This window comes from Haliotis rubra, unplaced genomic scaffold (genome assembly GCF_003918875.1).
Source record: "Haliotis rubra isolate DU_JTF1 unplaced genomic scaffold, ASM391887v1 Scf18, whole genome shotgun sequence".
Taxonomy (NCBI): domain Eukaryota; kingdom Metazoa; phylum Mollusca; class Gastropoda; order Lepetellida; family Haliotidae; genus Haliotis; species Haliotis rubra.
Genome location: NW_025765780.1, coordinates 748,147 through 761,537, shown reverse-complemented (window position 1 = coordinate 761,537; position 13,391 = coordinate 748,147). Strand labels below are relative to the sequence as shown.

The 13,391-nt window shown below is 46.0% G+C and overlaps 1 protein-coding gene across 1 annotated transcript; it reads left to right on the top strand.

Moving 5' to 3' along the window:
• Window positions 1-4,408: 4,408 nt before the first annotated feature.
• Window positions 4,409-6,106, top strand: LOC124273348 (transcription factor HES-1-B-like). Its single transcript, XM_046708585.1, has 3 exons — window positions 4,409-4,555; window positions 4,827-4,922; window positions 5,096-6,106. The coding sequence occupies exons 1-3, from the start codon at window positions 4,505-4,507 to the stop codon at window positions 5,840-5,842; spliced, it is 894 nt and encodes a 297-aa protein (XP_046564541.1). The 5' UTR covers window positions 4,409-4,504; the 3' UTR covers window positions 5,843-6,106.
• Window positions 6,107-13,391: the final 7,285 nt, after the last annotated feature.

Below are 13,391 nucleotides of genomic sequence, written 5' to 3'. Positions count from 1 at the left end.
TGGTAGTTGTACATGAGGTCCTATATACACGGTATAGTTGGTAGTTGTACATAAGGTCCTATATACACGGTATAGTTGGTAGTTGTACATGAGGTCCTATATACACGGTATAGTTGGTAGTTGTACATAAGGTCCTATATACACGGTATAGTTGGTAGTTGTACATGAGGTCCTATATACACGGTATAGTTGGTAGTTGTACATAAGGTCCTATATACACGGTATAGTTGGTAGTTGTACATAAGGTCCTATATACACGGTATAGTTGGTAGTTGTACATAAGGTCCTATATACACGATATAGTTGGTAGTTGTACATAGAGGTCCTATATACATATAGGTCCTATATACACGGTATAGTTGGTAGTTGTACATAAGGTCCTATATACACGGTATAGTTGGTAGTTGTACATAAGGTCCTATATACACGGTATAGTTGGTAGTTGTACATAGGTCCTATATACACGTATAGTTGGTAGTATATACACGGTATAGTTGGTAGTTGTACATAAGGTCCTATATACAGTTGGTAGTTAGTTGGTAGTTGTCCTATATACACGGTTGGTAGTTGTACATATATATATACACGGTATAGTTGGTAGTTGTACATAAGGTCCTATATACACGGTATAGTTGGTAGTTGTACATAAGGTCCTATATACACGGTATAGTTGGTAGTTGTACATAAGGTCCTATATACACGGTATAGTTGGTAGTTGTACATAAGGTCCTATATACACGGTATAGTTGGTAGTTGTACATAAGGTCCTATATACACGGTATAGTTGGTAGTTGTACATGAGGTCCTGTATATACACGATATAGTTGGTAGTTGTACATAAGGTCCTATATACACGGTATAGTTGGTAGTTGTACATAAGGTCCTATATACACGGTATAGTTGGTAGTTGTACATAAGGTCCTATATACACGGTATAGTTGGTAGTTGTACATAAGGTCCTATATACACGGTATAGTTGGTAGTTGTACATAAGGTCCTATATACACGGTATAGTTGGTAGTTGTACATAAGGTCCTATATATACACGGTATAGTTGGTAGTTGTACATGAGGTCCTATATACACGGTATAGTTGGTAGTTGTACATAAGGTCCTATATACACGGTATAGTTGGTAGTTGTACATAAGGTCCTATATACACGGTATAGTTGGTAGTTGTACATAAGGTCCTATATACACGGTATAGTTGGTAGTTGTACATGAGGTCCTATATACACGGTATAGTTGGTAGTTGTACATAAGGTCCTATATACACGGTATAGTTGGTAGTTGTACATAAGGTCCTATATACACGGTATAGTTGGTAGTTGTACATGAGGTCCTATATACACGGTATAGTTGGTAGTTGTACATAAGGTCCTATATACACGGTATAGTTGGTAGTTGTACATAAAGCCCCTATATACACGATATAGTTGGTAGTTGTACATGAGGTCCTGTATATACACGGTATAGTTGGTAGTTGTACACAAAGACCTATATACACGGTATAGTTGGTAGTTGTACACAAACCGCCTCCGTGGTGTAGTTGTTAGAGCGTCCGCTCGGAGAGTGGAAGGTCGTGGGTTCGATCCCCGACCGCGTCATACCAAAAGACGTTAAAATATGGTACTTGTTGGTCCCTGCCTGGCGCTCGGCATTAATGGGCACGATAAGGACTGGTCGGCTCGGAGTCAGTATAATGTGTCTGAGTGGGGTATTCATGCTTCACTGCGGCATGGTATCTCAGTGGGCTAGCACTATATAACCAGCTTAAGTCTGGGCTAGTACAAGCAGCCGCACATACACATACACACGCATGAACGTCGTCATATGAGCGAAGTATTCTCAAGCACGACGTAAAACCCAATTTCACCTCACCTCACCTCACCCAGTTGTACACAAAGCCCTATATACACGGTATAGTTGATATATACTATATAGTGCCATATCACTGAAAGACAATCCAGTGCAATCCACATGCAGTGGGTGTTTACAAGCAGTATAGATACAAGACAACGCCAATGCTATGTAATCCACGTGTAGTGGGTGGTCTGAAGCAATAGATACAAGACAACGTACGCTTGTCAACAAATACAATTCGGGCACAATTCACCTGTTACTAACATGTGAAGACATGTCTCCAAACACGATTATCTGGGGCAGGTTATGATTATACATTAAATTCAAAAGTTTCGAATACCATGACTGTCACACGTACAAAGGAAAATATACATCTTCCTGAAAAATGTTATTCCACAATAATACTCCGTGGAGGGGATTATGTGGTACTGCATATGAAGAATAAGGGCGTCGGCGGCAACTGTAAAGTCTTGTGAAAAATCAACATAACACCATCCCGCCAATCCAAGAGTGGATTAATTATCAATGAAGAAAGTGAAAATCCGTGTTGTGCCGATGTCCAGAGAAACACGGGATGTCTTTGACCATATAAGCTGACCCTTTGTGTGTTAATTGCAGGGAAAGCAATCTGACAGAGAACAAAAGCCCGGTACACTCAGTGGATTATCAGGGGTAGTGATAAAGCTTAACGCTTGAACGGGGAAGTTATTTCTATTGTTTAATTGTAGGGATTACAAGCAGTGTTGTAAATATTAGATGTGTGGATGTGATAGCAAGTCACGACTTCAGACAGAAATACCTCAGGTTGGTGGAACCGTTACACACGACAGATAGAACCAGTTCCACTACCGGTAGTCTGTCACAGTCCCTGAACCACATTATTTTCCCTACATCCTAGCCCTTCCTGCAATGCTAAAGCCCTAAATGAAGCAAGTCTAGATTTCCCCAGGTTCAGGACCTCTGAATCTGTGGTCTCTTTGTGGCTCCTTTTCAATTTAAATGTTTTTTGTTTTTGTGTTACAATCAAAATTTAATAGTATGTATTCAGGGACTAAGCGTTACTCTTTAAAGGTAGTGGCAGTCACGGCGGGTGCAGACAAATGTTATATATTGAGACAATATAGACAGACTAATGTTGGAACGAGTTTGCAATGAACACCTAATCGAAACTGTGAAACATGTTGTGATCCGTATTTATTGTACATTTCATGATGAATCAGGTTTGAGCAGGATGCAGTTCAAGACAGAGCTGTTGGGTACAAGTGTACCATAACGGTTAGTTTGAACAATTATATTTACACACACATGGTATTTATTTCCCTATGACACGACTACAAAAGCCTAAAACTCATCCTATTGTTTCTTTACATGTATGTTCACACGGTCACGGATGAAAGGGTTGAAACAGAGAAACATGAATCTGGTGCATCCTAGTCGGATGCCACAAAGACTGTCTTACAGAAATAGAATCTTTCCGCGAATTCGCAAATAGTGACAAGGAAGTGCGCCATTTCAAACATCGAAACTGTTATCACGTTAAGTGTGTGTGTGGGGGAGGCTGGTGTGTGTGTGTGTGTGTGTGTTTGTCGGGGGTTTTGGTGGGGAAGCGTTATATCTACATTATACGCTAACCGATATGTATTGATTCGTGCGTGTCTGCTGTTAGCACCACGGCCCTGTTTGTTTGTGGTAATGAAACATATTGGTATTGATTGATGATCTGTCATGCATGCAGGTATTTCACGTGATAGAGCTGATCTCATCTCTTACCTTGACTTGTGTCAAAAGCAACATAAATATTTAAAGCCAAAGCCATAACTGTGGTTAAAAAGATATAATCAATAATAAATCGACTAGGATCCGCAATAGAATAGACACTCTCGGGATGCAGAATCCTCCCCCAACCCCCTCCCAGAGACATTCCATAATGCATTACGCTGTCAATACTGTTTTGATGTGCCGCTCCCTCCCACACCTCGCCCCCTCCCTCTCAACGCTCTATCCGTGAACCCGGGAGCCACCTTGGACCCAACAGGTTGCTTAGCCGTAATCTCCCGTTCTCGTGCCATGCTGCTTTTCATCGCTGTGGAGACATTTTCCCACGGCCAAACACAAAGCGATCTCGCATTCCGATGAACGACGGTGTAGGCGAGCCGTATCGCAGTCGCGGGCCACCACACAAACGCATTGTGTTCAAGTATGCCTTATCGCAACCACTGTTTACATAACAATTCGACCATTAAGGGAGAGAGACGAGGGGCGTGGTTTTCCCACACTGCTTCCAAACCACAACATAATCCGCCTGGCACGTGCGACTGTTTAGTTGACGTCCGGTGTGTCGCTTGATTGACGGCTGTAATGAACATCCACGAGAACATCTGGCTCTTAGCCAATCAGCGCACGACGGTCACAAGCCTTGCGGCTCGTCTCGTGCGGTCGTCCGCGAGCTGGGTGCTGATTGGCTAGAGCTCACCCGGTTCAGAGCGTGGGAAAGGGCTGAATCGTGTCTTCACATCAACTCCGGGCATGTGTCATGGGGTATAAATACGAAAATTCCTCCACAGGTTGTTATTTCTCGGCGACATTCCGTCATAGCACACTCCCTTCGATTTTGTCCCCGAATCATTCCTCCATATCACACCATGGCTGATATTGCCGTATCTTCTCACAGGAAGGACCCTTCTATCAGAAAGGTGAGTTGTCAATATTAATTTTTTTTCTTTCACAGTTGTTGACACCTGTTGAATAGCAGTTTACCTGTTGAATGATGACGTGTTCCGTGGACTTATAAATTTGAACAGGATTAATGATTGACAGGAAGAAAGAAATCTTCCCATTACAAAATTCTTTTATTGGTGGTTTTTAACTTCATTGATTTTTCTCGAGCCAGTTTCAGCACGTTTGTTCTGCGTGCCATTTGTTTATATTTCCACTTTAGCCTACAATGTGTCATTTACATTACAGAGCAACAAACCATTGATGGAAAAGAAACGAAGAGCAAGAATCAACAATTGTCTGTCGCAGCTGAAGACTCTCACACTACAAGCACTTAAGAAAGATGTAAGTATCCTGGTGTTGTTGACGTGTTAACAGATTGCCACTTATACAAGATGCATATCCTTGACACACACACACGATACGCATTGTTTTTATATTGTTTACATACTGCAGTAATTTATTAATGTCAATACTAAAAAAATATGAGTACTTATTTCTCCCTTTTAACTTTTCAGAGCTCACAGTTTTCCAAGCTGGAGAAGGCCGACATATTGGAGTTGACGGTTAAACATCTGAGAAACCTACAACGTCAACAGATATCAGCTTCCATGGCAACCGATACCTCAGTGATGGGCAAATACAGAGCTGGTTTCAATGAATGCGCAAACGAAGTGATGCGGTATTTGAGTTCCAGTCACGACATCAACGGCGATGTACGAAGTCAGCTGATCAACCACCTCGCCAACTGCCTCCAAGCAGTCAACAGTGTACAGACACCGGACTCCATACACCAAAGATGTCTCCAGCCAATCAGCGTTCAGATCCCATCCTCTGGACAGGCAACCCACAACACACCTCCGTCCATGACGACAGCATCATCTCACCCGCAGACACCTGTTGCATCAACACCCATCATCCCGTCACCGACATCCACACCATCAACCAGTCCTGTTCAACTCGCAGGGGCTTTCCATATCATGCCAGGCAACATGTGCAACGGAAGCGCTGTGGCCGTGTATCTAGGCAACCAGAACTCTCACTCCGTGCCAGTGTACTCTCTTCACGTTCCCCAGACAGACAACGGTGTTACCACATTTGTGCCTTCCCCCACAGGTTCCTCCCAGTCCCCCACCTCCCCAACTCAACTCTTCTACAGTGAACGAAAACACAGTGACTCTCGTTTCACCCCTTACACCACAAGTCCCACGTGCTCCCCGTCGCCGTCTAAGGTCAAGGAGGAATGCGTGTGGCGGCCATGGTAACAACCTACCGTGTTCATATTATCACAAAGTGCCTACAAACTCTTGGATTTACATCGTTGACTATTCCGTGCCATGATATCTCATTCCAATCTTCTGGACTTTCCACTTTTGTTGAAGCAGAACTGTGCGAGTGAAGTCTGCAGGCCATTCCTTATGGCCGTGCCGTTCATTGAACATTCATTCATACCTTGGTGCATATGACAGTATTTTTTGTTACAAATCAAATAGCATTTACTGTTTTGTTATTAAAAAATTGAAACTAAAGCATTTCGTCTTGTCATGGTATATACATGGTCACTTATATTGCTGTGTCACGTCTGTGGATCTCACACTACAAGCATTGTTTGTATATTGCTATATCCATGAACCACAATCATTGCTACATTGGGTGAATATGTTTGTATTGGTAAACAGACCAATCCTTGGTCAACCATCCCGACATACATACAATGTTCATGACAAATGCGACACAACTAAAGACATCTAGAAATGTCGTGTGCGAACTGCGAACGTGACTTCTGGTGAACTGTCACGATGTCACACCCAAATTCCAGGGTGTTACCTTTCAGCATAAGTCAGCCCGACTTCTCACTGAAGAAAGTAGGACCACCATCACCATGCGAGTTGAACAATATCGCCAAGTAGTTGGTTTCCGATTTGGTCGTAACGTGGTGATTAACCACACCAGCACGAGTCGTGCCGTTCTAATAGGTCCACCATCTCCCCGCAGACATGTCGGACTTGAGAGGGTGTCCTCAATGTGCATATATATGGGACTGGCACTTCTTGTGACGTGCATGACGGCAGGGAGGGGGGATCACATTGCCGACAATGCATTCAAATCCGGATGCTCTGTGGAACTGACAGTCATTAACTGCACCAGAGCGACTGTCGGCACGTCAACACCACGTTCCGCTGGCGCTTAGACGCCGGCGGGGAATAGGGTTCGCACAGTGCTCGTTGATAGATATTATACGGCGCTTCATATAATTACCTCGTTAATACACACACGCACGATTGACCTGGAAAATGTTTCAAATATCAGATGCGGATGAAGGAAAACTTAAGCTACTACATAACTATAATGTTTGAAGGTTTTCGGAATGTCTTTTTCTGTATCTTAAAACTTAATAATCTCATCACCATAAACTACAAAACAACTCGCTTCAGTTATTTTCAAACCGCCGTGGTTCAGCTGGAATACTACCGAGTATTTGACGTTTGACACCAAAGGGTTAAAACAACCAGTAAAAATCAGATTTGTATATCGGCGACCATATACATGCATACTGTCACCCAGACTCTGTACATACCGGTACTGCTAGTGTCCGCCTTACCCTACCATATCCAATACTGCGTCACTGTAGGGCGTAACTGTATCAATTTAACCCCATACCCCACCCAGGTGAGTGAGTGAGTGAGTTTAGTTTTACGCCACACTCAGCAATATTCCGGCTATATGGCGGCCGTCTGTAAATACTCGAGTTTGGACCAGACAATCCAGTGATCAACAGCATGAGCATCGATCTACGCACTTGGGAACTGATGTGTCAACCAAGTCAGTGAGCCTTACCACCCGATCCCGTTAGTCGCCTCTTACGACAAGCATGGGTTACTCAAGGTTCATTCTAACCCGGATCTTCACGGGTTCCCACCCAGGTGTGTAGCTAAGAGGCGTTGTTGTAGTTCATATATTGCAGCTAGGTGCTGTAGTAGTACCGTCGTTGCTGTTGACATGCTGCTGTTACACAGAACATTCATGAATGCCAGTCCCTAGATCCATTCCTTATGCCATTGATTTTGTCACCAGTAATAATACAAAGCATGACATGGAGCGACATTGACCATTAGACTGGCTGAATATGCCCTGGGTACCCGGTAGACTGGCTGACACTACCCTGGGTACCCGCTAGTCTAACTGACACTGCCCTGGGTAGACTGGCTGGATTATGACCGTGCATAATTACCTACGAGGCTTTCATGTAACGGTATATGTTTCACTAGTAGGTCGATCAGTCCAGGTGTACAATCAAAATGAAGCAAATCTCCAAGCTGCCAGTATAATCGATTACACCCTGACAACAGAAGATGACCGCCAGATGAAATAGGTCCCCTTTACTCACACACTGCGCAGTCAAAGTGATTATAGCAGCTCTTCAGTCAATTTTAGAAAGATCGGCCGAATGACGTCACGTGACATTTTGTAATTAGTCGTTTCGAGCTGTCTGTGGTGTACAACACAAGCAATCTGTGTCTGTGCGCCCTTTGTATTGCTTTCGTTTACATATACTACTGATCGGTATGAAAACAGCTAATACATAACACAAGTGTCCCTTTGTACTGAAAGCGTGGAGCACCAGGAGTAAAGTCAGGCAGCACAGCAATCCCGTTGCTACTGAGTAACCGACCCCTGTTTCTCGCGACCACATGGTTACCAATGTGACTCCATACTACGAAGATATGTTGGCAACTGGTTCGGACGGCAACGTTGACATCCACAAACACACGTTCTGATCCCAGCCGATGTGGTTTCAAAATGCACCAGGATAAAGCCTGGCCCAGCCATCGTCCTTCAGCCAGAGCTTTGTCGCGTGTGGCCCGACCCATGTGATATGTAAGGGAAATATACAAGGAAATTGTCACCGAGTGCAATCGACAACTTATGGTATATATATAGCGTACAATTGAAGCGAGTAATGACATTATCGATAGGCGTAATGACGACTCGGGTATCATGTGTGTGATGGGGGAGAATAAAATAGATGGGGTAATATGTGAAAATGAATTGAATTATAATTTGAGATACGTTCCTGAAGCAATAAGTCCAACTGCCGTCGTTCAAAGTAGGCGTCTCTGCGTGCAACAGGCGACAGTCGTCACGTGCAAGGCAAGCCGCAGGGCGCTGACGATACTCAACCAGGAATGTTCCCCTCGCTTTCCCACGACCTGTGTTTGTAGTGTGATTCACAGGACCGTCACCTCTGACCCCAACTCGTGTCGAAAACGTGGCCGCGGCGTCAGACCCTTGATGGTCATTGAAATTCAGCAGCTGGGTGAAATACGAGCTGGGTTGGAGTGTGGGAGCGGGGGTATCTCTCCTCGCTCCTGTGACGGAATTTGAACGGATTTAGCTGCCTGTCGCTGGATAATAATTTATGACCGTGAAACTGTCCATGTCCTGGTCGTGTCCCCAAACATCATCTGTGCCCCAGTGAGAGGAAGGATGGGGGTGGGGACTGATGCTCGGTGGTTATTACTAGTGTCTGTCGTTGGGATATCTGGGAGAGTATCCTACAGTCGGGCATCAGTCGGGCGACAGCTGTGAGGAGAGTAACCCACAGTCGGGCGATAGCTGTGAGGAGAGTAATTCACAGTCGGGCAACAGTCAGTAACCTACAGTCGGGGAAGAGTAACCTACAGTCGGGGGAGTAACTAACCAACAGTCTGGGGAGAGTAAATATAACCTGCAGTCGAGAGAGAGTAACCTACATTCGAGAGAGTAACCGACTGTCGAGAGGAAAGTAACCTACAGTCGGAGGAGAGTAACCTACAGTCGCGGAAAGTAAACTACAGACGGGGAGAGTAACCTGACAGTCTGGGGACAGTAACCAGTACAATCTGAGGGATAGTAACCTACAGTCTGGGAGAGTAAGAAGTTTACAGTCTGGAGAGTAACTTACAGTCTGGGGAGTAACCTATAAGTCCTGCAGTCGAGAGAGTAACCTACAGTCGAGAGAGTAACCTGCGCTACAGACGGAAAGTATTAAGTAAATCCTAAAGTGCGGAGTAAACTGACCAAAGTAAGGAGCAAGAGTAACCTACAGTCGGGGAAAGAGTAACCTACATGTCGGGAGAGAGTAACCTACAGTCTGGGGAGAGTAACCTACAGTCGGGGAAAGTAACCTACAGTCGGGGAAGAGTAACCTACAGTCGTGGGGAGAGTAACCTACATCTGGGAGAGTAACCTACAGTCGGGGAGAGTAACCTACAGTCTGGGAACAGTAACAGTCTACAGAGTAGAAATTATACCCTGCAGTCGAGAGAGTAACCTACAGTCGGGACAGAGTAGCAACCTACAGTCGGGGGAGAGTAACCTACAGTCCTGCTGTCGAAAGTAACCTACACTGGGAGAGAGTAACCTACAGTCGGGAGACTGTAAACCACAGTCGGGGAGAGTAACCTCCCAGTAAGACTACAGTCAAACCTACAGTCGGGGAAAGTAACCTACAGTCTGGGGAAAGTAACCTACAGTCTGGGGAAAGTAACCTACAGTCGGGGAGAAGTAACCTTACATAGGGGAGAGTAACCTACAGTCGGGGAGAGTAACCTACAGTCTGGGGAAAGTAACCTACAGTCGGGGAAAAGTAACCTACAGTCGGGGGAAAGTAACCTACAGTCAGGGAAAGAGTAACCTACAGTCGGGGAGAGAGTAACCTACAGTCTGGGAAAGTAACCTACAGTTGGGGAGAGTAACCTACAGTCGGGGAAAAAGTAACCTACAGTCGGGGGAGAGTAACCTACAGTCGGGGAGAAGTAACCTACAGTCGGGGAAAGTAAACTACAGTCCGGGGAGAAATAACCTACAGTCGGGGAAAGTAACCTACAGTCTGGGGAAAGTAACCTACACATAACACAAGTGTCCTTTTGTACCTGAAAGCGTGGAGCACCAGGAGTAAAGTCCAGGCAGCACAGTAATCCTGTTATACTGAGTAAATCACCCCTGTATCTCGCGACCGTCATAGTTGACCAATGTGACTCCATACTACGAGAAGATATGTTAAGAACTGGTTCTCGGACGGCAACGCCGAAAGTCACATCCACAAACAATAATGTTCTGGGATCCTAGCGACGTGTGGTTTCAAAATGCACCAGGATAAAGCTCTGGCCCAGCCGCATCGTCCTTCTCAGCCCAGAGCTTTCGCGCGTACAATGGCCCGACCCATGTGATATGTAAAGAGCGAAATGGTACAAGGAAATTGTCACCGAGAGCAATCGACAACCTATGGCATATATATAGCGTACAATTGAAGCGAGAGTAATGTTATCGATAGGCGTAATGACGACTCGGGTTGCATGATTGTGATGAGAGAATAAAATAGATGGGGTAATAGTGAAAATGCACTGAATTATAATTTGAATACGTTCCTGAAACCCAATAAGTCCAGCTGCCGTCGTTCAGTAAGAAGGCGTCTCTGCGTGCAACAGGCGACAGTCGTCACGTGCAAGGCAGAGCCGCAGGGCGCTGACGATACTAAGCTCCAGGAATATTTCCCCTCGCTTTCCAGCACGACCTGGTGTTTTGTAGTGTGATCTCACGGGACCGTCACCTCTATGACCCCAACTCGTGTGTCGAAAAACGTGGCCGCGGCGTCAGGGCCCTTGATGGTCATTGAAATTGCAGCAGCTGGGTGAAATACGAGCTGGGTTGGAGTGTGGGAGCGAGGGTATCTCTCCTCGCTCCTGTGGACGGAATTGAACAGTTTTAGCTGCCTGTCGCTGGATAATAATTTATGACCGTGAAACTGTCCATGTCCTGGTCGTGTCCCCAAACATCATCTGTGCCCCAGTGAGAGGAAGGATGGGGGTGGGGACTGATGCTCGGTGGTTATTACTAGTGTCTGTCGTTGGGATATCTGGGAGAGTATCCTACAGTCGGGCATCAGTCGGGCGACAGCTGTGAGGAGAGTAACCCACAGTCGGGCGATAGCTGTGAGGAGAGTAATTCACAGTCGGGCAACAGTCAGTAACCTACAGTCGGGGAAGAGTAACCTACAGTCGGGGGGAAGTAACCTACAGTCTGGGGAGAGTAACCTACAGTCTGGGGAGAGTAACCTACAGTCGGGAAAGAGTAACCTACAATCGGGGGAAAGTAGCCTACAGTCGGGGGAGAGTAACCTACAGTCGGGCAACAGTCTGGAGAGAGTAACCTACGGTCGGGGGAAAGTAACCTACAGTCGAGGGAGAGAGTAACTTACAGTTGGGGGAGAGTAACCTACGGTCTGGGGACAGTAACCTACAGTCGGGGGAGAGTTACCTACAGTCTGGAGAGAGTAACCTACAGTCTGGGGAGAGTAACCTACAGTCTGGAGAGAGTAACCTACAGTCTGGGGAGAGTATCCTACAGTCGGGCATCAGTCGGGCGACAGCTGTGAGGAGAGTAACCCACAGTCGGGCGATAGCTGTGAGGAGAGTTACTCACAGTCGGGCAACAGTCAGTAACCTACAGTCGGGGAAGAGTAACCTACAGTCGGGGGGAAGTAACCTACAGTCTGGGGAGAGTAACCTACAGTCGGGCGATAGCTGTGAGGAGAGTAACTCACAGTCGGGCAACAGTCAGTAACCTACAGTCGGGGAAGAGTAACCTACAGTCTGGGGAGAGTAACCTACAGTCTGGAGAGAGTAACCTACAGTCTGGGGAGAGTAACCTACAGTCGGGTAACAGTCTGGAGAGAGTAATTATAACCTGCAGTCGAGAGAGAGTAACCTACATTCGGGAGAGAGTAACCGACTGTCGAGGGAGAGTAACCTACAGTCGAGAGGAAAGTAACCTACAGTCGGGGGAGAGTAACCTACAGTCGCGGAAAGTAAACTACAGTCGCGGAAAGTAAACTAAAGTCGGGGGAGAGTAACCTACAGTCGCGGAAAGTAAACTACAGACGGGGGAGAGTAACCTACAGTAGAGGAAGAGTAACCTACAGTCGGGGGAGAGTAACCTACAGTCGGGGGAGAGTAACCTACAGTCGCGGAAAGTAAACTACAGACGGGGGAGAGTAACCTACATTCTGGGTAGAGTAACCTACAGTCTGGAGAGAGTAACCTACAGTCGGGGGAAAGTAACCTACAGTCGGGGGGAAAGTAACCTACAGTCGGGGAAGAGTAACCTACAGTCGGGGGAAAGTAACCTAAAGTAGGGGTAGAGTAACCTACAGTCGGGGGAGAGTAACATACAGACTGGGGAAAGTAACCTAAAGTCGGGTAAAGTAAACTAAAGTCGGGGGAGAGTAACCTACAGTCTGGGGAAAGTAACCTACAATCTTTGGACAGTAACCTACAGTCTGGGGAGAGTAACCTACAGTCGGGTAACAATCCGGAAAGAGTAATTATAACCTGCAGTTGAGAGAGAGTAACCTACATTCGGGAGAGAGTAACCTACAGTCGGGGGAGATTAACCTACTGTCGGGGGAGAGTAACCTACATTCTGGGGAGAGTAACCTACAGTCTGGAGAGAGTAACCTACAGTCGGGGGAAAGTAACCTACAGTCGGGGGGAAAGTAACCTACAGTCGGGGAAGAGTAACCTACAGTCGGGGAAAAGTAACCTAAAGTAGGGGGAGAGTAACCTACAGTCGGGGGAGAGTAACATACAGACTGGGGAAAGTAACCTAAAGTCGGGTAAAGTAAACTAAAGTCGGGGGAGAGTAACCTACAGTCTGGGGAGAGTAACCTACAGTCGGGAGAGAGTAGCTTAGAGTCGCGAGGAAAGTAACCTACAGTTGGGGGAGAGTAACCTACAGTCGCGGAAAGTAAACTACAGACAGGGGAGAGTAGCC